General features: G+C 42.2%; 1 protein-coding gene across 2 annotated transcripts in view; it reads left to right on the top strand.

The window, feature by feature from the left end:
* Positions 1-27,000, top strand: part of POU6F1 (POU class 6 homeobox 1) — a 169,930-nt gene that overhangs the window by 26,259 nt on the left and 116,671 nt on the right. For both annotated transcript variants that reach the window (XM_069758624.1, XM_069758623.1), the window contains exons 2-4: positions 18,820-18,921; positions 21,229-21,316; positions 22,844-23,024. In XM_069758624.1, coding sequence (XP_069614725.1) covers positions 21,263-21,316; positions 22,844-23,024 — 235 coding nt within the window. In that variant the 5' untranslated portion in view covers positions 18,820-18,921; positions 21,229-21,262. The remainder of the gene's footprint in view (positions 1-18,819; positions 18,922-21,228; positions 21,317-22,843; positions 23,025-27,000) is intronic.

The following is a 27,000-nucleotide window of genomic DNA, read 5'->3' as shown; positions in this document are numbered from 1 at the left end:
TTATACATGGTTATTAGATCGCCCCTCAGTCGTCTTTTTTCTAGACTAAATAATCCTAATTTCGCTAATCTATCTGGGTATTGTAGTTCTCCCATCCCCTTTATTAATTTTGTTGCCCTCCTTTGTACTCTCTCAAGTTCCATTATATCCTTCCTGAGCACCGGTGCCCAAAACTGGACACAGTACTCCATGTGCGGTCTAACTAGGGATTTGTACAGAGGCAGTATAATGCTCTCATCATGTGTATCCAGACCTCTTTTAATGCACCCCATGATCCTGTTTGCCTTGGCAGCTGCTGCCTGGCACTGGCTGCTCCAGGTAAGTTTATCATTAACTAGGATCCCCAAGTCCTTCTCCCTGTCAGATTTACCCAGTGGTTTCCCGTTCAGTGTGTAATGGTGATATTGATTCCCTCTTCCCATGTGTATAACCTTACATTTATCATTGTTAAACCTCATCTGCCACCTTTCAGCCCAAGTTTCCAACTTATCCAGATCCATCTGTAGCAGAATACTATCTTCTCTTGTATTAACTGCTTTACATAGTTTTGTATCATCTGCAAATATCGATATTTTACTGTGTAAACCTTTTACCAGATCATTAATGAATATGTTGAAGAGAACAGGTCCCAATACTGACCCCTGCGGTACCCCACTGGTCACAGCGACCCAGTTAGAGACTATACCATTTATAACCACCCTCTGCTTTCTATCACTAAGCCAGTTACTAACCCATTTACACACATGTTCCCCCAGACCAAGCATTCTCATTTTGTGTACCAACCTCTTGTGCGGCACGGTATCAAACGCTTTGGAAAAATCGAGATATACCACGTCCAATGACTCACCGTGGTCCAGCCTATAGCTTACCTCTTCATAAAAACTGATTAGATTGGTTTGACAGGAGCGATTTCTCATAAACCCATGCTGATATCCCATGGTGAACCTTTCCACATTGTTTCACGTTACACCCACAAATTTTAAATGTGCTTTATGTGATATACAAACACAAAGTAGTATTTGTGAAATGTAAAGGAAATGATATGTGGTTTTGTCACGCTGGTGGGTGTGGACCCACTGCGCCACGAACTGGACTTACCCTGGCTGTGCGTAAATGAGCGGCTACCTTGTCTTTACTAGAGCCTCCGATGGTGAGGTTAGGCTTGATCACAAGTAGCCGCCAGGTAGCACTCCAGGGCAGTTCCTGGAACTGCAGCAACTGACCCCAGGTGTCAGGGATGGAGGTACAGACTTGGAGTGTCAGGCAGGACAGGATCTGGATCACTAGTAGTTTGGACACTGGTTGTGTTCAGATGATACTGGTGCTGGTTCTGACAGAACGGGTTCAAGATCAGGTTCGGGTCCAGACTGTACTGGTTCAGGTTATGGTTAGTAGGGAGGATTCAGAGATACAGGATATACTCAGGTACTGGGTCACAAAACGAATTCAGTATCAGGAAGTTGACAACTAGCTAGTAAGCTGAAGACACACTTGGTACTGAAGTTGCTCAGGCACCTCCCTACGGGGGAGGGTGCCTTAAATATCCAATACCTCCCAGCTATAACTTGGGGATATTTCTGAAGTACTCGTGCTGCCTCTTTAAGAAACGGGGACTGCGTGCTCCCTAAGCGCATTCCCGGGAGACCTGTACCATGAGCGCGGGCACTGAGACCTGGGAGCCGTGGCAGGGAAAGCCGCCAAGTGGCAGTGAGCATATCTCAGTCAATGCAGAGGGGAAGAAGGGGAACCATGCAGGTACGCCAGCGTTATAGGTTTTTTAATTATTTTAAAGATATAAATCCGAAAATTGGGACATGCATTTGTATTCAGCTCTCTGTAGTTTGATACCCCTTAATATAATCTTGAGTGAGCAATTGTCTCCAGAAGTCACATAAATAGTTAATTGAGTCCCCCTGTGTGAAATTTGTTCTCTGGATAACTACAGTTGTTCTGAGAAAGCCTTGGTTTGAGAACATTAGTGATCAAACAACATCATGAAAGCCAAGGAACACACCGGACAGGTCAGGGAGAAAGTTGTGGAGAATGTTATAGCAGAGTTAGGTTATTAAAAAAATAAAAATAGCCCAGGCTTTGAACATTTCATGGAGAAAATTCAATTCATCATCCAAAAATGGATGTAGCATGGCACATGCCTTCCACCTAAACTGACATCCCAAGCAAGTAGAACACTAATTAGAGAAGCAGCCAGCAGATTGGTCACTCCTCTGAAGGAGCTACAAAGATCCACAGCTTAGTTGGGAGAATCTGTCGACAGGACGGCTATAAGTCGTATACTCCAGAAATATTCTGTGTTGCAGAAATCAAATACTGCACATCACCCTGATAACATTCCCACCATCATATATGGTGGTGGCATCATGGTGTAGGCATATGTTTCTTCAGCAGGGACAGGGAATTTGGTCAGAGTTGATGGGAAGATGATTGGCATGAAATACAAGACATTTGTAGAGGCTGGAAAAGATTTGAGACTGGGGCCTAGGTTCACTTTCCAGCAGGAGGACTGTTGTGAATTCTGCTTTTGGGTTCCCTCCAGTGGTTGTAGGTGGTAATGCAGTTGTCCCTGAGTTGCAGTCCTGGTCAGGTGTTTCTGCTGATTGCAGTTCTGACTGGGGTATTTAGGTATGCAGGATTCATTAGTCCTTTCCAGTTGTCCATGGTTCTGGGAGGTTTTGGATCTTTGTCTGGTTCCTCCTGCCTTGCTGCCAATTCAGCAAAGATAAGTGTCTGGTTTTTGTTTCTGTGGCACACATGCTGTGTGCTTAATATTTCTGTGCTATTCATTTGTTTTCTCTTGTCCAGCTTAGACTGTGTCAGTGTTTTCTTAGTCTTGTTGGATTCTCTGGAGTTGCAGATATACGCTCCACATCTTTAGTTAGATGGTGGAGTTTTTTTGTATTTTCTGCTGTGGATATTTTTGGAAGGATTTTAATACTGACCGCTTAGTATTCTGTCCTATCCTTTCCTATTTTAGCTAGAGTGGCCTCTTTTGCTAAATCCTGTTTCTTGCCTGCATGTGTCTTTTCCTCTACTACTCACAGTCAATATTTGTGGGGGGCTGCCTATCCTTTGGGGTTCTGCTCTGAGGCAAGGTAGAATTCCTATTTCCATCTATAGGGGTATTTAGTCCTCCGGCTGTGTCGAGGTGTCTAGGATTTGTTAGGCACACCCCACGGCTACTTCTAGTTGCGGTGTTAGTTCAGGATTTGCGGTCAGTACAGTTTACACCAACTCCAGAGAAAGTTCCATGCGGCTCCAAGGTCACCGGATCATAAAAGTACAACTGGCCAATAATGAGTTAAATGCATCTCAGAAGAAGGGAAGAAAGGTGTTGAGCCATTTTTTTTTCCGCACTCTGTTTTGTCTTCTCTTCCCTCTTTTTCTCTGGGTGGCTGAGGAGTCTTGTGCTAGCATGGATATTCAGGAATTAGCTTCTTGTGTGGACCAGCTTGCTGCTAGGGTACAGGGTATTTCTCATTATATTGTTCAGACTCCTGTTTTAGAACCGAAGATTCCTACTCCTGATTTGTTTTTTGGTGACAGGTCCAAATTTTTGAGTTTTAAAAACAAGTGTAAACTGTTTTTTGCTCTGAGACCTCGATCTCTTTGGGGTGGAATGGTGATTCCATTCAGCAGGTTAAAATCATCATCTCCCTGCTGCGTGGCGATCCACAGGATTGGGCATTTTCCCTTGAATCTGGGAATCCGGCTTTGCTTAATGTAGACTCTTTTTTTCTGGCTTTAGGATTATTATATGATGAACCTAATTCTGTGGATCAAGCGGAGAAGACCTTGTTGGCCCTGTCTCAGGGTCAAGAGGCGGCAGAATTGTATTGTCAGAAATTTAGAAAATGGTCTGTGTTGACTAAATGGAATGATGATGCTTTGGCGGCAATTTTCAGAAAGGGTCTTTCTGAATCCGTTAAAGATGTTATGGTGGGGTTTCCCACGCCTTTCGGTCTGAGTGATTCTATGTCTCTGGCCATTCAGATTCATCGGCGCTTGCGGGAGCGCAGAACTGTGCGCGCTGTGGCGTTGTCCTCAGAGAAAATTCCTGAGCCAATGCAGTGTGATAGGATTCTGTCTAGAACGGAACGACAAGGTTTCAGACGTCAGAATAGGTTGTGTTATTATTGTGGCGACGCTTCTCATGTCATTTCTGTCTGCCCTAAGCGGACAAAGAGGATCGCCAGTTCATTTACTATCAGTACTGTACAACCTAAATTTCTGTTATCTGTGTCCTTGATCTGCTCATTGTCATCATTTTCTGTCATGGTATTTGTGGATTCAGGCGCCGCCTTGAACTTAATGGACTTTGAGTTTGCCAGGCGTTGTGGTTTTCCCTTGCAGCCTTTGCAGAACCCTATTTCTTTAAGGGGCATTGATGCTACACCCTTGGCAAAAAATAAGCCCCAGTTTTGGACACAGGGGACCATGCGCATGGCGCCAGCCCATCAGGAAGATTGTCGATTTCTGGTGTTGCATAATTTGCATGATGCTATTGTGCTGGGTTTTCCGTGGTTGCAGGTACATAATCCTGTGTTGGACTGGAAGTCTAGGTCTGTGACTAGTTGGGGTTGTCAGGGGATTCATAATGATGTTCCTTTGATGTCAATCTCCTCTTCTTCCTCTTCTGAAATTCCTAAGTTTTTGTCTGATTTTCAGGATGTATTCGATGAGCCCAAGTCCAGTTCCCTTCCACCCCACAGGGACTGTGATTGTGCTATTGACTTGATTCCAGGCTGTAAGTTTCCTAAGGGCCGACTTTTCAACCTCTCTGTGCCTGAACATATCGCCATGCGGAATTATATTAAGGAGTCTTTGGCGAAAGGGCATATTCGGCCATCTTCTTCACCGTTGGGAGCGGGATTTTTTTTTGTTGCTAAGAAGGATGGCTCCTTGAGACCCTGTATTGATTATCGCCTCTTGAATAAGATCACGGTCAAGTTTCAATACCCTTTACCTTTGCTTACTGATTTGTTTGCTACGATTAAGGGGGCTAGTTGGTTTACTAAGATTGACCTTCGGGGGGCTTATAATCTTGTTCGTATTAAGCAGGGTGATGAATGGAAAAATGCGTTTAATACACCCGAAGGTCATTTGAATATCTTGTGATGCCATTCGGGCTCACTAATGCTCCATCTGTTTTTTCAGTCCTTCATGCATGATATCTTCCGGACTTGTCTTGATAAATTCTTGATTGTATATTTGGACGATATTTTGATTTTTTCCGATGATTGGGAGTCTCATGTGCAACAGGTCAGGATGGTATTTCAGATCCTTCGTGACAATGCTTTGTTTGTGAAGGGGTCTAAGTGTCTCTTTGGGGTGCAGAAGGTTTCTTTTTTGGGCTTCATTTTTTCTCCCTCATCTATGGAGATGGATCCGGTTAAGGTTCAGGCCATTCATGATTGGATTCAACTCACATCCGTGAAGAGCCTTTTGGGTTTTGCAAATTTTTATCACCGTTTAATTGATAACTTCCCTAGCGTGGTTAAACCCTTGAACGATTTGACGAAGAAAGGCGCTGATGTGGCAAATTGGTCCTCTGCGGCTGTTGCTGCCTTTCAGGAGCTTAAATGCCGATTTACTTCTGCTCCGGTGTTGCGCCAACCGGATGTTTTTCTTCCGTTTCAGGTTGAGGTTGACGCTTCTGAGATTGGGGCAGGGGCCGTTTTGTCTCAGAGGGATCCTGTTGGTTCCTTAATGAAACCGTGTGCCTTCTTTTCCCGTAAGTTTTCGCCTGCTGAACGCAATTATGATGTCGGCAATCGGGAGTTGTTGGCTATGAAGTGGGCGTTTGAGGAGTGGCGACATTGGATTGAGGGAGCTAAGCACCGTATTGTGGTCTTGACCGATCATAAGAATCTGATTTACCTTGAGTCTGCCAAACGGCTGAATCCTAGACAGGCTCGATGGTCCTTGTTTTTTTCTCGTTTTGATTTCGTAGTTTCGTATCTTCCGGGTTCTAAGAATATTAAGGCTGATGCCCTCTCTAGGAGTTTTTTGCCTGATTCTCCTGAGGTCCTTGAACCGGTCGGCACTCTGAAAGAAGGGGTGGTCCTTTCTGCCATTTCCACTGATTTACGACGGGTTCTTCAGGAATTTCAGGCTGACAGACCTGACCGCTGTCCAGTGGGGAAACTGTTTGTTCCTGACAGATGGACTAGTAGAGTGATTTCTGAGGTTCACTGTTCTGTGTTGGCTGGTCATCCTGGTATTTTTGGTACCAGAGATTTGGTTGGTAGGTCCTTTTGGTGGCCTTCTTTGTCGCGTGATGTGCGTTCTTTTGTGCAGTCCTATGGGACTTGTGCGCGGGCCAAGCCTTGTTGTTCCTGTGCTAGTGGGTTGCTTTTGCCATTGACAGTCCCTAAGAGGCCCTGGATGCATATTTCTGTGGATTTTATTTCTGATCTTCCGGTTTCCCAGAAGATGTCTGTTATCTGGGTTGTTTGTGACCGGTTCTCTAAGATGGTTCATTTGGTGCCTTTTGCCTAAATTGCCTTCCTCTTCAGATTTGGTTCCATTATTTTTTCAGCATGTGGTTCGTCTGCATGGTATTCCGGAGAATATTGTGTGTTATGATCTGGTGGCCTAGGAGCAGCATGAGTCGGACTCTGGAGAAGGTGATCCCTGTACTGACTGCAAACCCTGAACCTAGCAGCGCAGCTAGAAGTAGCCGTGGGGGGTACCTAACACTCCCTAGACCCCTCGGCACATCCTAAGATCTAACTACCCCTAAAGACAGAAACAGGAAACCTATCTTGCCTCAGAGAAAATCCCCAAAGGATAGATAGCCCCCCACAAATATTGACTGTGAGAGGGAAATAACATACGCAGATATGAAATCAGATTTTAGCATAGGAGGCCATACTAGCTGAAAAGAAAGAATAGAACAGAGTACTATGCGGTCAGTATAAAAACACTAGAAAATATCCACCACAGAAAATACGAATCACCACATCTGACTAAAGACATGGGGGGTATATCTGCATCTCCAGAGAAATAGCTAGGCTGCAAAAAATCCTTCACAGACTAAGCTGGACAAAACAAAAACATGAGAATGCACAGAACTATAAGGTCCACTGCAGGTGGACAGCAAAAACCAAGCCAGGACTTAACTTTGAAGAAAAGCACAGCAAACTGGAGAGACCAGCAGGGAAGTGAATCCTTCCAGAACAATGGACAACTGGCACTGACTAAAGGATCCTGCAAAGCTATATACCCCAGTCAGTTTTGCAATTAGTAGATACACCTGTCCACTCCTGCAGTCCAGGCACAACTGCATTACCCTCTACAACCACCGGAGGGAGCCAAAAAGCTGAATTCACAACAGTACATCCCCCTTGAGGAGGGGTCACCGAACCCTCACCAGAGCCCCCAGGCCGATCAGGATGAGCCCGATGAAAGGCACGAACCAAATCAACGGCATGGACATCAGAGGCAGAAACCCAAGAATTATCCTCCTGGCCATAACCCTTCCACTTGACAAGGTATTGAAGCTTCCGCCTCGAAAAACGGGAATCCAAAATCTTCTCAACAACATATTCCAACTCCCCATCGACCAATACAGGGGCCGGAGGATCAACAGAGGAAACAACGGGCTCCACATATTTCCGTAACAAAGATCTATGGAAGACATTATGAATAGCAAAAGAGGCCGGAAGTGCCAGGCGAAAGGACACCGGATTAATAATCTCAAAAATCCTATAAGGACCAATAAATCGAGGCTTAAACTTAGGGGAAGAAACCTTCATAGGAACATGACGGGAAGACAACCAGACCAGATCACCAACCCGAAGCCGGGAACCAACACACCGACGACGGTTAGCAAAACGCTGAGCCTCCTTTTGAGACAGCACCAAATTGTCCACCACATGAGCCCAAATCTTAGGCATAAAAACTTCAACAACATTATGTTAACGTTACATCTGTGGCTGTAATAAGTACAAGCCACCTCGGCATACAACACAAAACCCGCTCAAAATAATAATTATAAATACGGAGGACACAAGAGCAAACAGGTATATAAAAAATAGAAAATTTATTGACACACTATACATATCATAATGAACAAAAAATACATATTAAGTGCAGGAATAACACATGAGAGCACCAGGGACTCCACACCGAATACTTAGCTGGGTAGCTGCCACATCCCAAACAAAGTGTTATGTGCTATTAGTAGATCACATACAGGCAGCCTGCCCGCACCCATAGACCTAACAGTAACCCATGGTCTAATATTACATTATCCTGAGATTATAAGGGTGCTCACCTGTAAGCACACGATGGGGAGTCCAGGACCGGGCGTGAGTGCCCCCGACGCGCGTTTCGCGGGTGTAAAACCCCGCTTTTTCAAGGGGATAAGCCCAAATCTGCTGCAACCTGTCGACCACAGAATCCACACCAGGAAGGTCAGAAGGCTCAACCTGCCCAGAAGAAAAACGAGGATGAAAACCAAAATTACAAAAAAAAGGCGAAACCAAAGTAGCCGAACTAGCCCGATTATTAAAGGCAAACTCGGCCAATGGCAAAAAAGCCACCCAATCATCCTGATCAGCAGACACAAAGCATCTCAAATAGGTCTCCAAGGTCTGATTAGTTCGCTCAGTCTGGCCATTTGCCTGAGGATGAAATGCAGAGGAAAAAGACAAATCAATGCCTAGCTTGGCACAAAAGGCCCGCCAAAACCTGGAAACAAACTGGGAACCTCTGTCGGACACAATATTCTCCGGAATACCATGCAAACGCACCACATGCTGAAAAAACAACGGAACCAAATCAGAAGAAGAAGGCAATTTAGATTTAAGATGAACCATCTTAGAAAATCGGTCACAGACAACCCAGATAACCGACATTCTTTGGGAAACAGGAAGATCGGAAATAAAATCCATAGAAATATGCGTCCAAGGTCTCTCAGGGACCGGCAATGGCAAAAGCAACCCACTAGTGCGGGAACAGCAAGGCTTAGCCCATGCACAAATCCCACAGGACTGCACAAAAGAACGCACATCCCGTGACAAAGAAGGCCACCAAAAGGACCTACTAACCAAATCTCTGGTACCAAAAATCCCAGGATGGCCTGCCAACACAGAACAATGAACCTCAGAAATCACTTTACTAGTCCATCTATCAGGAACAAACAGTTTCCCCACAGGACAGCGGTCAGGCTTATCAGCCTGAAATTCCTGAAGAACCCATCGCAAATCAGGGGAGATGGCAGAAAGAATCACCCCTTCCTTCAAAATGCCGACCGGCTCAAGAACCCCAGGGGAATCAGGAAAAAAACTCCTAGAGAGGGCATCCGCTTTAACATTCTTAGTACCAGGAATGTACGAGACCACAAAATCAAAACGGGAGAAAAACCGGGACCATCGAGCCTGTCTAGGATTCAGCCGTTTGGCAGACTCGAGGTAAATCAGATTCTTATGATCGGTGAGGACCACAATACGGTGCTTGGCCCCCTCAAGCCAATGTCGCCACTCCTCAAATGCCCACTTCATAGCCAACAACTCCCGATTGCCGACATCATAATTGCGTTCCGCAGGCGAAAACTTCCGAGAAAAGAAGGCACACGGTTTCATCAAGGAACCATCAGAATTCCTCTGAGACAAAACGGCCCCTACCCCAATCTCAGACGCGTCAACCTCAACCTGAAATGGAAGAGAAACATCTGGCTGACGCAACACAGGGACAGAAGTAAATCGGCGTTTAAGCTCCTGAAAGGCAGAAACAGCCGCTGAGGACAGATTCGTCACATCAGCGCCTTTCTTGGTCAAATCAGTTAGAGGTTTAACCACACTGGAGAAGTTGGCAATGAAACGACGATAAAAGTTAGCAAAGCCCAAGAATTTCTGAAGGCTCTTCACAAATGTGGGCTGAATCCAAGCATGAATGGCCTGAACCTTAGCCGGATCCATTTCTATAGATGAGAGAGAAAAAATGAAACCCAAAAAAGAAACCTTCTGCACTCCAAAGAGGCACTTTGACCCCTTCACAAATAAAGCATTATTACGGAGGATCTGAAATACCATCCTGACCTGTTTCACATGAGACTCCCAATCATTGGAAAAAATCAAAATATCATCCAAATATACAACCATGAATTTATCAAGATAACTCTGAAAGATATCATGCATGAAGGATTGGAACACAGATGGGGCATTAGAGAGTCCGAATGGCATCACAAGGTATTCAAAATGGCCTTCGGGCGTATTAAATGCAGTTTTCCATTCGTCACCCTGCTTGATACGAATAAGATTATATGCCCCTCGAAGGTCAATTTTAGTAAACCAGCTAGACCCCTTAATCCTAGCAAACAAATCAGTAAGCAAAGGCAAGGGGTATTGAAATTTAACCGTGATCTTATTCAAGAGGCGATAATCAATACAGGGTCTTAAGGAGCCATCCTTCTTGGCAACAAAAAAGAACCCCGCTCCCAACAGTGAAGAAGATGGCCGAATATGCCCTTTTTCCAAAGACTCCTTAATATAGCTCCACATGGCGGTATGTTCAGGCACAGACAGGTTGAAAAGTCGGCCCTTAGGGAACTTACAACCTGGAATCAAGTCAATAGCACAATCACAGTCCCTGTGCGGTGGAAGGGAACTGGATTTGGGCTCATCGAATACATCCTGGAAGTCAGACAAAAACTCAGGAACTTCAGAAGAGGGGCAAGAGGAAATTGACATCAAAGGAACCTGATCATGAACCCCCTGACAACCCCAACTAGTCACAGACATGGATTTCCAATCTAACACCGGATTATGTAGCTGCAACCATGGAAAACCCAGCACAATGTCATCATGCAAATTTTGCAACACCAGAAAACGACAATCTTCCTGATGGGCTGGCGCCATGCGCATGGTCAGCTGTGTCCAAAACTGAGGTTTATTTTTAGCCAACGGTGTAGCATCAATGCCCCTCAAAGGAATAGGGTTCTGCAAAGGCTGCAAGGGAAAACCACAACGTCTGGCAAATTCTAAGTCCATTAAGTTCAGAGCGGCGCCTGAATCCACAAATGCCATGACAGAAAATGATGATAATGAGCAGATCAAGGTCACGGATAACAGAAATTTAGGTTGTATAGTACTGATGGCAACATAACTAGCGATTCTCTTTGTACGCTTAGGGCAATCAGAAATAACATGAGCAGAATCGCCGCAGTAAAAACACAACCTATTCTGACGCCTGAATGTTTGACGTTCAGCTCTAGACAAAATCCTATCACACTGCATAGGCTCAGGGCTCCGCTCAGAGGGCAATGCCACAGTGTGCACAACTCTGCGCTCGCGCAAGCGCCGATCAATCTGATTGGACAGAGACATAGAATCACTCAGACCAGCAGGCGTGGGGAACCCCACCATAACATCTTTAACGGATTCAGAAAGACCCTTTCTGAAAATTGCCGCCAAGGCATCCTCATTCCATTTAGTCAGTACAGACCATTTTCTAAATTTCTGGCAATACAATTCTGCCGCTTCTTGACCTTGACACAGGGCTAACAAGATTTTTTCAGCCTGATCCACAGACTTAGGCTCATCATACAACAACCCCAATGCCTGAAAGAAAGAATCAACATTAAGCAAAGCAGGATTGCCAGATTCCAGGGAAAATGCCCAATCCTGTGGGTCACCACGCAGCAGAGATATGATGATTCTAACCTGCTGAATAGGATCACCAGAAGACCGGGGTCTTAATGCAAAAAACAGTTTACAGTTATTTTTGAAACTCAAAAATTTGGATCTGTCACCAAAGAATAAATCAGGAGTGGGAATCTTAGGTTCTAAGGCAGGAGTTTGAACAATGAAATCTGAAATACCCTGTACCCTAGCAGCAAGCTGATCCACCTGAGAAACTAACTCCTGAACATTCATGTTAATACTAGACTCCGTAGCCACCCAGAGGTAAAGAGCGAGGAAAATACCTAACAGGCTAAGGAAAAAAAATGGCTCAAAGTCTTCCCGCCCTTCTTCTGAGATGCAATTAACTCATTGTTGGCCAGTTGTACTGTTATGATCTGGTGGCCTAGAAGCAGCATGAGACGGACTCTGGAGAAGGTGGTCCCTGTACTGACCGCAAACCCTGAACCTAGCAGCGCAACTAGAAGTAGCCGTGGGGGGTACCTAACACTCCCTAGACCCCTCGGCACAGCCTAAGATCTAACTACCCCTAAAGACAGAAACAGGAAATCTATCTTGCCTTAGAGAAAATCCCCAAAGGATAGATAGCCCCCCACAAATATTGACTGTGAGAGGGAAATAACATACGCAGATATGAAATCAGATTTTAGCATAGGAGGCCATACTAGCTAAAAAGAAAGAATAGAACAGAGTACTATGCGGTCAGTATAAAAACACTAGAAAATATCCACCACAGAAAATACGAATCACCACATCTGACTAAAGACATGGGGGGTATATCTGCATCTCCAGAGAAATAGCTAGGCTGCAAAAAATCCTTCACAGACTAAGCTGGACAAAACAAAAACATGACAATGCACAGAACTATAAAGTCCACTGCAGGTAGACAGCAAAATCCAAACCAGGACTTAACTTTGAAGAAAAGCACAGCAAACTGGAGAGACCAGCAGGGAAGTGAATCCTTCCAGAACAATGGACAACTGGAACTGACTAAAGGATCCTGCAAAGCTATATACCCCAGTCAGTTTTGCAATTAGTAGATACATCTGTCCACTCCTGCAGTCCAGGCACAACTGCATTGCCCTCTACAACCACCGGAGGGAGCCAAAAAGCTGAATTCACAACAGCAGGCGTGTACTATGGAGGACAGAGAATGAACTTCAATCCAATATTGCAGCCAGCATGCAGCCAGCGGGTAAGGAAAGAGTGAATCAAACACCCGAAAACCCCGCCTCCATGGCTGAAGATTGTTCCCTCCAAATTCAGGTGACAGTGTCCCTTTAAAAGGTAGCTTCAAATCTCAGAGAGACAGAAGAGTCTTGGAATATAAACTGATGACGACCTTTGACAGCCTTAGTGGAGGAATGAATGTGTCGCATGGATTTATGTCTTTTTACATCAACTAAGGAACTTGCCCCTCAGACTATGAGGGGTCATCATAACAGAGACCCTAATCAGAGGACAATAAAACATTCTTTATCTAAGAGCTGGCCCAATGTTTATGAACATAACTGTTTATCACTCATGGTAATCCTGCTTCATGTCACCTGTCTTATCCATGGTTTTCCCCTTTTTTTTTTTTTTTTCTTTTTTTTCCTCTGTGCTATGTTGTGCATAAATATGTGATTCTTCAGAATTTATTTTAGTCTTTGCCTGATGAAGAGACCTGTGTAGTCTCGAAAGCTTGCAATTTGTTACCATCTTTTCAGTTAGCCATTAAAAGGTATCAACCACTGAGGAGAGGACTCTCAGTTCTAAATATTTTTTTGTTTTCAGACAGGCAAAGAAACTTTTCAGACCACAATGACAACGCTTTCGGAGAAAAGAAAACACGAACAGAGCTCCCTAGAACTCTGTATCTGCTGTCAGGGGGTCACCAGCCAATTTTAGGAGGATTTAGGCATAAGCCCACATGCATCGTAAAAATACAATTTGAACAAGGCCTTACATATGTCAGAAATTATTATCCTTCATAAACGTATTTGGGCAGATATTAACAGATGGCATTTTGTGTTTTGTGCATTGCTAGTATAATAGAAGATAAAACACCCCTTCGTCTAATATATGCTGGGGAAAAGTAACATCCTTTAGAGCAGTTCCCTAGGTAACGTTGTACATGTGCTGCTACAGTATACAATAGGTGAAATGTATGCATGCAATAATTAGGATCTGAATGTCATCCAAGCTGGTGATTCAGGATGCCAATGAAGTAAAAATAACACGAGTGCAGCACTAATGGAATTTACAGCTTCAGGAGCACAGAAGATGAGCACATCTCACAATGAGCACTTTTACTTTGCAGCATTTAGAATATTTATTCTACAAAATAAACATATGCATAACAAATGACTGAGAATATTGATGCAGTGATGACAGCCAGTCGCTACCTTAGATGCTTTCCTCATTGATGCGGATGTGAATACTAAACCCCTTCACCCCCGGAGCTTTTTTAGTTTTTCACTCCCTTTCTTTCCAGAGCCATAATTTTTTCGTCAATATGGCCATGTGGGGACTTATTTTTTGTAGGAAGAGTTGAACTTTTGAACGATACCATTGGTTTTACCATGTCGTGTAGCAAAACGGGAAAAAAAATCCAAGTACGATGAAATTGCAAAAAAAGTGCAATCCTACACTTGTTTTTTGTTTGCCTTTTTTGCTAGGTTCACTAAATTCTAAAACTGACCAGCCATTTTGATTCTCCACGTAATTACGTCTAGGTTCTCTTTTATCTAAGTGGTAAAAAATATTCCAAAGTTTGCTAAAAAAAAAAAAAAATTGGCGCAATTTTCCAATAACGGTAGCGTCTCCATTTTTCGTGATCTGGAGTCGGGTGTGGGCTTATTTTTTGCGTGCCGAGCTGACGGTTTTTAATGATACCATCTTGGTGCAGATATATTCTTTTGATCACCCGTTATTACATTTTAATGCAATATTGCAGCGACCAAAAATATGTAATTTGGGCATTTTGATTTTTTTTCTTGCTACACCGTTTAGCGATCAGGTTTTTTTTATTGATAGATTGGCCGATTCTGAACCCGGCGATACCAAATATGTGTAGGTTTGATTTTTTTTTTTCTATTTTGATTGGGGTGAAAGGATGGTGATGATTTGAACTTTTATATTTTTTTTAAAATATTTTTAAACCCTTTCTTTTTTTAATTTTGGCATGCCTCAATAGCCTCCATGGGAGGCTAGAAGCATGCACTACTCGATCGCCTCTGCTACATAGAGGTGATGCACAGATCACCTCTATGCAGCAGAATTGCAGACTTGCTATGAGCGCCGACTACAGGGTGGCACTCATAGCAATCTGCCATCAACAACCATAGAGGTGTCAAGGAGACCTCTGTTTGTGATGGCGACGCACCGATGACCCCTGATCATGTGACGGGGGTCAGCAGTGCGAGCCGCGCGGCCGGGAGCGCTTGTTAAATGCCGCTGTCAGAGTTTGACAGCGGCATTTAACTAGTTAATGGGCGCGGGCGGATCGCGATTCCACTCTCGCCCATTGCGCACACATGTCAGCTGTTGAAAACAGCTGACATGTCGCAGCTTTGAGGTGGGCTCACTGCCGGAGCCCATCTGAAAGCGGGGGATACTGCCAGCTGAAGCACCATTCCGTCAGCTGGCAGAAAGGGGTGAAATATATTTAGTTTAAAAGAAGCACTCCCATCAAAATTGTTATCCTCTTAATATACACACGTGGTCAAAATTGTTGGTACCCCTCGTTTAATGACATAAAAATCCCCAATGGTCACAGAAATAACTAGAATCTGACAAAAGTAATAATAAAAAAATCTATGAAAATGAACAAATGAAAGACAGACATTGCTTTTCAACTATGCTTCCACAGAATTAAAAAAAATAATAAAACTCATGAAATAGGCCTGGACAGAAATGATGGTACCCCTGAAAATAATGTGACAAAGGGGACGTGTTAAATCGTAGTGTGTCCACTAACTAGCATGACAGGTGTCTACAATCTTGGAATCTGTGAGTGGGCCTGTATATAGGGCTACAGATACTCACTGTGCTGTTTGCTGACATGGTGTGTATCACACTCAACATGGACCAGAGGAAGCAAAGGAAAGAGTTGTCTCAGGAGATTAGAAAGAAAATTATAGACAAACATGTTAAAGGTAAAAGTTATAAGACCATCTTCAAGCAGCTTGATGTTCCTGTGACTACAGTTGCACATATTATTCAGAAATTTAAGATCCATGGGACTTTAGCCAACCTCCCTGGACATGGCCGCAGGAGGAAAATTGACGACAAATCAAAGAGACAGATAATATGAATGGTAACAAAAGAGCCCAGAAAAACTTCTAAACAGATTAAAGGTGAACTTCAAGCTCAAGGAACATCAGTGTCAGATCACACCTTCCGTCGTTGTATGGGCCAAAGTGGACTTCATGGGAGACGACCAAGGAGGACACCATTGTTGAAAAAAATCCTAAAAAAAAAGCCAGATTGGAATTTGCGAAACTACATGTTGACAAGCCACAAATCTTATGGGTGAGTGTCCTATAAACAGAGGATATAAAAATGGAACTTTTTGGCAAGGCACATCAGCTCTATGTTCAGAGACGGAAAAATTAAGCATATCAAGAAAAGAACACTGTCCCTATTGTCAAACATGGAGGAGGCTCTGTTATGTTCTTGGGCTGCTTTGCTACATCTGGCACAGGGTGTCTAGAATCTGTGCAGGGTACAATGAAATCTCAAGACTATCAAGAGTTTCTAGAAAGAAATGTTCTGCCCAGTGTCAGAAAGCTTGATGTCAGTCACAGGTCATGGGTCTTACAACAGGATAATAACCCAAAACACAAAGCTAAAAACACCCAAGAATGGCTAAGAGGAAAACACTGGACTATTCTGAAGTGGCCTTCTATGAGCCCTGACCTAAATCCTATTGAGCATCTTTGGAAGGAGCTGAAACATGCCGTCTGTAAAAGGCAACTTTCAAACACGAGACAACTGGAGCAGTGGGCCACAATACCTGTCGAGAGGTGCAGAAATCTCATTGAAAGTTACAGGAATCGTTTGATTGCAGTGATTGCCTCCAATGGTTGTGCAATAAAATATTAAGTTAAGGGTACCATCATATCTGTCCAGGCCTATTTCGTGAGTTTTATTTTTTAAAGGGAACCTGTCACCCCCCCAGGCGTTTTTAACTAAAATAGCCCACTTGTGCAGCACTAATGCTGCATTCTGTCAAGGTGGCTTTTAGTTCGGATCCCTGCCAAGGCTGAAATAATCGTTTTTAGAATTTGCCCCTCATACCTGCAGTTTGTCAGGGGGGCATGTCTTTTCTCCCCTGACACAAACGCCTCCCAGCCATCACTCAGGGCTTTCGTGCGCCGCCTCCATTGCCTTCCTGAACATCTCCGGCGCCTTCGCTGTAAGTTTTTTTTTGTTTGTTTTTTTTTCTGGCATGCGCAGTTTGCGCTGCTCTTCGACTCCCATCACATGATGGGAACTTACAGCGCAAGCCCCGGGGACGTTCAGTAAGGAAATGGAGGCGGCGCATGGAGGCCCAGAGTGATGGCTGGGAGGCGTTTGTGTCAGGGGCGAAAAGACATGCCCCCGTGACAAACTGCAAGTATGAGGGGCAAATTCTAAAAACGATTATTTCAGCGTTGGCAGAGACCCGAACTAAAAGAGCCACCTTGACAGAATGTAGCATTAGTGCTGCACAAGGTGGCTCTTTTAGATAAAAACGCCTGGGGGGGGGGACAGGTTCCCTTTAAATTCTCTGGAAGCATGGTTGAAAAGCAATGTCTGATTTTCATTTGTTCATTTTCATAGATTTTTTTTATTTATTACTTTGTCAGATTCCAGTTATTTCTGTGACCATTATAGGTTTTTCTGTCATTACACAATGGGTACCAACAATTTTGATCACGTGTATAATATATTTCTATCATCTATCTATATCCTTATATAAGATTGCTTTATTATTTATGACAAATAGAATTAATTTACATAGAGTTGTTATACTGTATAAAAGATGATGTTAAAAATGCATTACATTTGGATGCTAGGCAAGAAAAAAAAAGCGCACACTCGCATGATATACGAAATCACATACGCATGACATTTGCTAAACTTTTCTGGCTGAGAATCTGAGCAGTATTATATACACAGCAATGAGTGAACCATTATTTATAGCATTACATACCAAAAAGAGACAAAAAAACAAAGCGTCAAATATAGAATAAAAACGCATATAAAACATACACGTAATTGACCAAATGAGTGCAGAAATGCTGCAAAAAAATCTGCAACGTCAAAAGTCACCAAATATTCGTAGCAGGAACATAGCCTAAGAGCGTATAAGACAATATGCTGTAGGAGTGAGGCACTAAATTGCATTAATAGAAGGTTATAAAAGTTTGACAACACTTATGCTCTTCATATAATAAACAGTCACAGCCGCCTAAGTAATGATTGTGATTATTACTAGGTTTTAATACAGAGTAGGATTGTTCCAGTTGGAAATTGCTTCAGTATTACGTTAGTGTTGACTAGGCCTCATTCAGACTTCAAGTTTTTATTTCACGTTTGAGAAAAACGGACCAGGTTTCACCTGAAATTTTCAGCAGATTGACATCCAAGTTTCATAAATTTTTCTCTGATAGGAGAAACCTTTTTTTTTCCCCATCAGTGTGTCAATAATGGACAGCACACATATAGCATCCAAGTGCTGTCTATTTTTTTTTTTATATCATGGACTTGCATTTCCACTTTGGATCCGACACAGGGATTAATATCGGATGTGTCTCTGAGATTTTGCACAGACCACTCAGTCGGAGGGGGAAAAAACCCCCGACGTGAACAGCCCCATAGTTTCATAGGTACGAGAAACAGCACTTGTATGAGGGGAACTGACATCTGAATGAGGTCTTATTCTAAACAAAACTTGACTGAAAGTATACACCGTTTCTTGGTGTTGTAGTTTTTAAGATTGAGAGTAGACAGAAGTCCATGAAGTTCAACCTATATAACATGTTGATCCAGGTGAAGGCAAAAGCCCCATGAGTCAGGAGCTAATTCCTTCACAACTCCTCCTACCACATTCAGACTAGTTATAACTAACCACGTACTCTGGAGATATTTTATTAACATGTTTTACTTTTTTTATGTCTATTTGCAGTTGTGATATTCAATTCTTTGCGGTGAAATGGATATTACAGAATCCGATCATCAACCGGAAACTGCACAAGTTACATCAAGTACTGAGGATCACTAAGGAAGGGTAACTTGTCATGTTCTCTTCATTGTTAGTGAAGAAGTACACACCTGATTGATACATCTTGCTCATTGTTTTCCACAAATACTGCAATCCTTTTGTGGGATCCATCTTGGGTTCTGTTCACACTTTTATACAGGTCACAAGTTTCATCTTCAAAGGATCCAGAGATTTGATCCGGTGATATTGTATTGATTTGGTTCTGTCTGGTTTCTGAGTCGTTTTGACCTTTCCTGGCAGAATAGTACACCAGTTTAATCTATTCTACGTGTTGGGAAAACCTTACCTGCTGATATTTCGTGAGAAGTTACAGGATTAGGTTTAACATTGTGTATTATGACAACATAGCATTTCCTAATATTAAAGGGGTTTTCCACTATAACAATAGTGATAACCTAACCTTAGGCCAATCTTCTGATATCACCTCTGGTGGCAGGATGTAAACTGTGTACAGAGCTGGATCACCAAAGTTAGCACACTCTGTAGTGATCAGAAACCGCAGCTCCGATTCCATTCACTTTAATAGGAGCTGAGCTGCAGGACACAAGAATGGCTTCTACACAATAAATGGAGCTGTGCTATTCTGCCTTTAACATTCGTCTGCCAGAGCTGATAACAGATGATCGCGGAGGTACCAGGTATCATCAGTACATCATTATACAGGTGAACAACCCCTTTAAGCTAGGTTCATACTGGTGTCGGGGCATTTGCTTTAACTAAATCCTTAACCGATTCTAAAATTCCTTTTACTTCTCGTATTCTGCCAGTGGATCCTCTTGTAGCTTACCTCCACTGTCATTCATTTTTGTGTTGATTCCACTTTAACCCCTCAGTGACCAGGCCAAATTTTTTAAATCTGACCAATGTCACTTTATGTACATTTTTAATTTATGATAATGGTAATGGTAAATTTAATATGTTTTGTGTTTATTTATTAAAAGAAAAATCTGAATTTTGAGAAGTTTTAAAAAATTTGCAATTTTAAAACTTTGAATGATTATCCCTTTAAACCATATAGTCGTACCACACAAAAACATTAATAAATAACATTTCCCTCATGCCTTTTTTACATCAGCACCATTTGTAAAATGTTATTTTATTTTGTTAGCCTTTTAGGCTGCCGTCACACTGGCAGTATTTGGTCAGTATTTTACATCAGAATTTGTCAGGAAAAACCAGGAGTGGAACAATCAGAGGAAAAGTATAATAGAAACATATTCACCACTTCTGCATTTATCACCCACTCCTGGTTTTGGCTGAGAAATACTGATGTAAAATACTGACCAAATACTGCTAGTGTGACGGCAGCCTTACGAGGTTTTTTTTTTTAAAAAAAAGGTAGCAGTAATTTTTCCTTTTTTTTTTCTTTTTTCAAGGAAATTTACTAACTTTTTTTTTTTTTTGAAGGACCAATCCAGGGTTCATGTAACTTTGGGGGCCCTATATATTGGAAAACCTCCAAAGGTGATACTTTTTAAAAAAAAACAGTACCAAACACACACATCCTGACATATTGAAAACTGCTGTTAGCAAACATCAGGACTATACAATCATGACCTCAAGGTACCGATGGGGTTAATGAAGGAGCCCCCCACACTCTGTTGACCATTTATATGATGTAGTCACTATTGACAGCAGCATCTAAGGGGTTAAACAGATATGGACGGTGTCAACGCTGATTGTGGCTGATACAGCAAGTTGTCAGCTATAGCGTAGAGACTGACAGCCGCTGGATTGTCACCTGTATAGGGATGCTAGTCTCTTATATCTCAGGTCAGTAAAACGATGTATCGATGGTCATTAAGGGGTTAAACCATGAGTGTTCTGCAGATTATAAGAGCCATAGCGTGCACATTTCTTTTCCTCTGTATGTGAAATGTCAGGTAATTTGATGAGGACTTGGGTGTGTGAACTCACACCTAAACCATCCTACAATACAGTGAACTTTCTCACGATGTAAACATGGGGCGGAACCTCAAGTTAGTGGGTTTTTCTACAAAAAATCTTTTTGTAATTGATTGTAATGGCGTGTTCACAAATTTTAGGGGCTTTTCTTCCTGAGTTTTTTGAGTACAAACTCTCCAAAAAGCAAGAGGCATTAAAAAACCACGAGTTTGGAGAGTTTCTTCTCTGAGAACTCCGTGTAAACACATCCTAATAGTTTCATGTCGGCTACTGAAAGTTGATTTGCTTCTTTTAATCTGTTGCAGTGGGGAAACACGTAGGATATATGCCCTTTTGCTTGCCATTGACAATACTGTTCTTTGTTAATGTAGGCTGGTATTCTGATTAATACATACATTTGTTTCTCAGCATGCAGGAGGCGTGAGGGACACTAATAACCACAATGGATACTGCTACTGTCAAAAAACATGATTCACCACCTACAGTCAATGAACAGGTAATAATATTATATTCATAATAAATAGTATCAATTTCACACCATTTAGGATCCATCATACGCCTTGGCGGCTATCAATGAAGTTATTAATGGTTGACGAATATTCTGCCATGCTGAATGCACTTTAGTATGCAAATCATCCCGATCGATGACATTCCCTGATATACATGATGGGAGACACGTCCGGAGACGCTGCAGGCCATAGTAGCAGATTTAGGTCACGCAATCTGCTTACAGTAACACAAACATGCTGCCCGGCATTGCTGACGGCAAACTTTGGAGAAATAACTTTGGAGGCCGTAGCTGTGGGTCCACAGCTAAATCAATATAACGCTAATTTGTTTGCGTACCTGGAATGAAGACAAGAGGGGTCTAGGTACCATATATTAGGCCACACCATAATCCCAGTAGTAGGACCGATGTGATGTTTGCTCATGAAGGCCTCATTAAAGTGATGCTCAAGTGGTCTCCAGACTAATCTCCAGCTATCATTGTGTCCAAGTCAAAAGCTGGACTCCTCACTGAAGATGATAGCCCTCCATTGGCGTTTTGCTCTGCACCATGATCATCTTTGAAATCGGTTCCATGAATTCAATGGAACACCTGTAACTAAATGTTTGGGTCGTAGCCCAATGTCGTGCAACCACCTTTTGATGGTTTGCGTAGATGCTTTAGGCTTAGCATGTGATGTCCAATTTCACTTGAAGTACAGAATGGATCAATCTTGGAACAAACAGGTGGTATAGCCATTTCACCAAAATGTCCCAGGAGCCATGCACACCTGGAATGTCATTGATGAGCAATGGCAAATGGAGCTGCCAGCAGTAGATCTTGATGATTTGCCTAAGGGCATTCAACATGACAGAACATTCCTCAGACAACCATTAATAACCTCATTGATAGCAGCCAAGGCAAGTTGTGGTTTTGTAAATTTTGTTGGAAAAAATGAGAAATTGATTGTCAACTTTTTAACCCTTATTATGTCCTAGCAAAAAAAAATTATGTTTCCAAAATTGTGCTGATGTAAAGTAGACATGGTGGAAATGTTATTTATTAACTATTTTGTGCGATATGACTCTCTCTCTGATTTAAGGGCACAAAAATTACAAGTTTGAAAATTGCTAAATGTTCGTAATTTTTTGCCAAATTTACATTTTTTTTCAGAAATAAACACAAGTCATATTGAAGAAATTTTACCACTAACATGAAGTACAAATATGTCATTAAAAATCAGACTCCGAATGATTGGGATTCGTTGAAGCGTTCCTCAGCTATAACCTCATAAAGTGAAAGTGGTTAAAATTGTAAAAATTGGCTTGTCATTAAGGACAAAATTGGCTCTGTCACTAAGCGATTAAAATAGCTCAATGATTATAGAAATGTTGATAACACACAAGTCCAATGTACACATTTCTCTCATTCTAGGTGCCTGTATCATGTATGAAAATTATCCCATTATTAATAGTTTGTTGCATTCGGTTATGTGTGTTCTGAGAATTTGTCACCACGCTCCTCTTTACCTTGCAGGTGATTGTGATGTCCGGTCATGAGACTATTAGGGTGTTAGAAGTAGGTGTGGATAACCCACCACAACCTGAAGAGTCTGGAAAGGCCTTGGACCCTCCAGTATCTGAACCTTCAGTCACTAATAATTTGACAAGGGAGACGGTCCTATGCCAAGCGGAAAATTCAAGTGCAGAGTCTGTAGGTATGGATCTAGTGAAATTCGGTAATACTTTGTCAATCTAAGAACGTCACTTTTACAGTTGTATATTACAGTTTCCTAATAATGTAGAAGACCACAAGTAGACATATGCACTCATCTGGTTTTACAGAGGATCACCATATGAGACTGTCAAGAATAGCTATCGCCCTGTTCATGGGGTTAAAAAAATAAATAATAAAGGACAGAGCACAGTGTTAACGATGGAGGGAGGAACCTTCAGGGTATGTGCACACATTGCAGATTTGGCTGCGGATCAGCAGCGGATTTAACGCTGCGGATTTGCAGCAGTTTTCCATGCGTTGTACAGTACCATGTAAACATATGGAAAACCACATGCTGCGGAAAACTTTGTGCGGAAACACTGTGGTTTATTTCCCGTAGCCCTAGACACACACATAGACCCATTCAAGTGAATGGGTCTGTGCACGGCAGTGTGTTTCTAGGGACCATGTGTCCGTGGGCAAAACACGCTGACAGGTACGTTTTTTTTAACATCAGCATGGGCTGCACTCTGATAACACATGAATGACATCCGTGTGTCATTAGTGTGATACGTACCAGCACCTGGGAATCAGCGGTACAGTTCACGCTGTTCCCCGATGCCAGTTGCTGAAGACAACTCACATCACTGTCCCCTGCTCGCACTGCAATCAGCGCGAGCAGGGGGAAATGTTGAGCTTTGTATTCAACTGTTAACAGCGAGAAAAGGTGGCCATACTATTAAAAAAAATCCTTTTTTTTTTTAAATTTATGTGGGGTTCCCTACATTTTAGATAACCAGACAGGTAAAACTCACAGCTGTTGGCTACAACCCTGCTGTGAACTCAGTGACTTTTTCTCACAATGAGGGTTGCAGCCCACAGCTGTGAGTTTTGCCTGGCTGGTTATCAAAAATACAGGGTAACCCCATGTCATTTCAGAAAGATAAAAATGTATTTATTTATTGCTCGGGTGGCTGATTGCAGCACGAGCAGGGGACAGTGATAGGAGTTGTCTTCAGCACCCGGTGCCTGGGAACAGCGCGAACTGTACCGCTGATTCCCAGGCGACGGTATGTGTGAAACTGTTGCGGGACACGGTTGCCACACGTATTAAACACACGGACACTGGTTTTTCCAGTACCGGAAATATCAGGACATGTGAAAGAGCCCTAAAATACTGGCAATACATTGAGTTTGTAGGGCACTGTTTACTTTCGCACTTTGGTCCACAATTGAGTTTCTCAGGCATTATTCAATCTCACACCTTGGTTGGCCAATGTTTACTTTAACCCTTGTCAGGCTGCATAATTTTACAACCTTAACAGGCTGCATAGGTACAATTGTACCTTCACATATACCTCCACTGTGGGAAGACTTTACTTGGTTTCAGAAACTAAAGTTCATTCAGCTACAAATGTTATGCTGATATCTATTGTTCAGTGTTGTTACTGGTCACTTATGTTGCTGTCAATTAAGTTAATTCAAACTGGGAGTGGCTTCTACTTGTCTTCCTGCCTCCCTCCTCTCATTAGCCATTTTGCTGTTCATCTCATTGCTGTGAGCACACATTTCTAGGCTTGTGAAGTCTTCAATTTCTTGGAAACGAAGGTAGGAAAGTCTCACAGCATCTAACAGCCAGTTATACCTTTATTCTCATTATGTGGGGACAGAACAGTCAAATTGTCTTTCAGCCTGGACTTGGCTTACATATATTTTGTATGAAACTTATCACTATAGGTATAATTTTTATACGAAAAATGGATAATAATTAGTATCTACATATTGTTTTACGATGTTTTATTTATATTCAGCACAAAATACGAAGCCAAAATTCATCTAGCAAGTCATCATGAGTGATAGTAATGCTGGATCTAGTTTCCGCCATAATCCAAGAAAACGTGTTTGCAGGTTAGTATAATTTTGTGAAAAGCCAATAATGTAGTATTTCGGAAAATTATTTATTTTACATTTTTTCATATTTACAGATTTACGTCTGACGAAATAATGCGAATGCTAGAAGAATCTGATTCTGAGCATGAGGATGAACCATATGTTCCATCTGATGATGAAAACTATGTACCACAAGTGGATGTTACTGAAGAAGATTCAGACATTGAACAAGAAATGGTAATAGAGCATGAAAATGAATACGAATCAGACGAAAGTGTTGAGGATGATTCTGTGCCTCAAAGTGCAGGCGACATTTGGACTGCTAAGGATGAAACTCAATGGTGCAGTAATCCACTGCCAAATGCACAAACAAAATCTCGTAATGTCCTACGACAAAGAGGTGGCCCTGCAGCAATCAGCAACCTATATACAGCAAAAGAGCTATTCAAGTCCATCATGACTCCCGAGATGTGTGACATCATATTACGGGAAACGAATCGAAAGGCCAAGAGAGTTTGTGATGCTTACAACAACGAACTGGTACAACGTTTTCCTGATTCTTCCAAACGGCCACCACAAAAAACATTCAAGCAATTTACTGAAACTGAACTTCATGCATTTTTGGGCATACTGATTGCTGCTGGTGTGCACAGAGCCAACAAAGAGAATCTGGAGGAAATGTGGAATGTTGCTGCTCTGCCTCTTATACGTGCAGCCATGTCTCGTGACCGCTTCAAGATGATACTCAGATTTATCAGGTTTGACAACGAAAATACACGTGCAGAACGTGTGCAAACAGATAAAGCTGCACCAATACGGGACATCTGGACAATGCTGAACAGTAATCTGGAGAGAGCCTACAAGCCATATCATTGTATCACCGTCGACGAGCAATTATTTCCATTTAGAGGTCATACTAAATTTACCCAGTATATACCTTCAAAACCAGCTAAATATGGCATAAAGATTTTCTGGGCTTGTGACTCATCAAATGCCTACGCTTTACAAGGTCAGCTCTACACTGGGAAACCAACTGATGGTCCTCGACAAGTAAACATTGGAGAACGAACAGTATTGGACCTAGTGAGCTCGTATAAAGGCTCTGGAAGAAATGTCACCACCGATAACTTCTTTACAACCATGGAACTAGCTAAGGTATTGAACTCCTGGAACATGACACTAGTTGGTACAGTGAGAAAAAACAAAAGGTTCCTACCTAACAACATGCAGCCTGCCAAAGAAAGGCCTGTATACTCGAAAAATTTTGCCTACAATCATGATGCAACAGTCTGTTCATATGTACCAAAGAAGAACAAATCAGTCGTGCTTCTATCATCTATGCACATGACGGGAGAAGTTGAACAGACACTAGCAGCCAAGCCAGAGATAATAAAATACTACAACATAACAAAAGGTGGCGTTGATGTTATGGATAAAATGTTGGGAGAGTACACTGTGAAACGACGAACATCACGTTGGACTTTGGCATTTTTCTACAATATGATTGATGTCAGTGGGTTAGCATCCTACATCATCTACAGAGAACACAATCCAAGCTTCAGGGCAAAGGATCAACGAAGAAAGTTCCTGAAAGATCTCGCAAATCAGCTGTGTATGATTGCAATTGAAGATCGTAGTACAAACAAAATGATAATGAGAAACCATTTTCTTCGAGGTGCAGTAGAAATGGTGCTTGGACGATGCATTGTGGTAGCATCGCAGCCAGCAGCTGGCCCCAAAATACCTCATGGTAGTCGTGGACCCTCCCCTGTTGTTGGTAGTTGCTATGTCTGCAGAGACCTGAGGCGAAAACAACGCAAGACTAGAAAGTCTTGTGTGGTTTGTGTGAAACCCATTTGCGATGAACACTCTGTAGCAAAGCCAACATGCATTACTTGCAAAGAAAATCAATAAAAAAAAGTTTCTTACATTTTCTTTTATAATGTAAATGAACAGTTTTTTACTTGTTTATAATAGTTAAATAGCATTATCATTAAAAAAAAATTTATGCTTTTTCCCTTGCATTATCTTCATTCAAAATATATGAGGTACATTTGTACCTATGCAGCTTGTTATGGATGCAAAAA

This window comes from Ranitomeya imitator, chromosome 3, assembly GCF_032444005.1.
Source record: "Ranitomeya imitator isolate aRanImi1 chromosome 3, aRanImi1.pri, whole genome shotgun sequence".
Classification (NCBI taxonomy): Eukaryota; Metazoa; Chordata; class Amphibia; order Anura; family Dendrobatidae; genus Ranitomeya; species Ranitomeya imitator.
The sequence above is the reverse complement of the archived record's forward strand: the minus strand, read 5'-3'. Positions and strand labels throughout refer to the sequence as shown.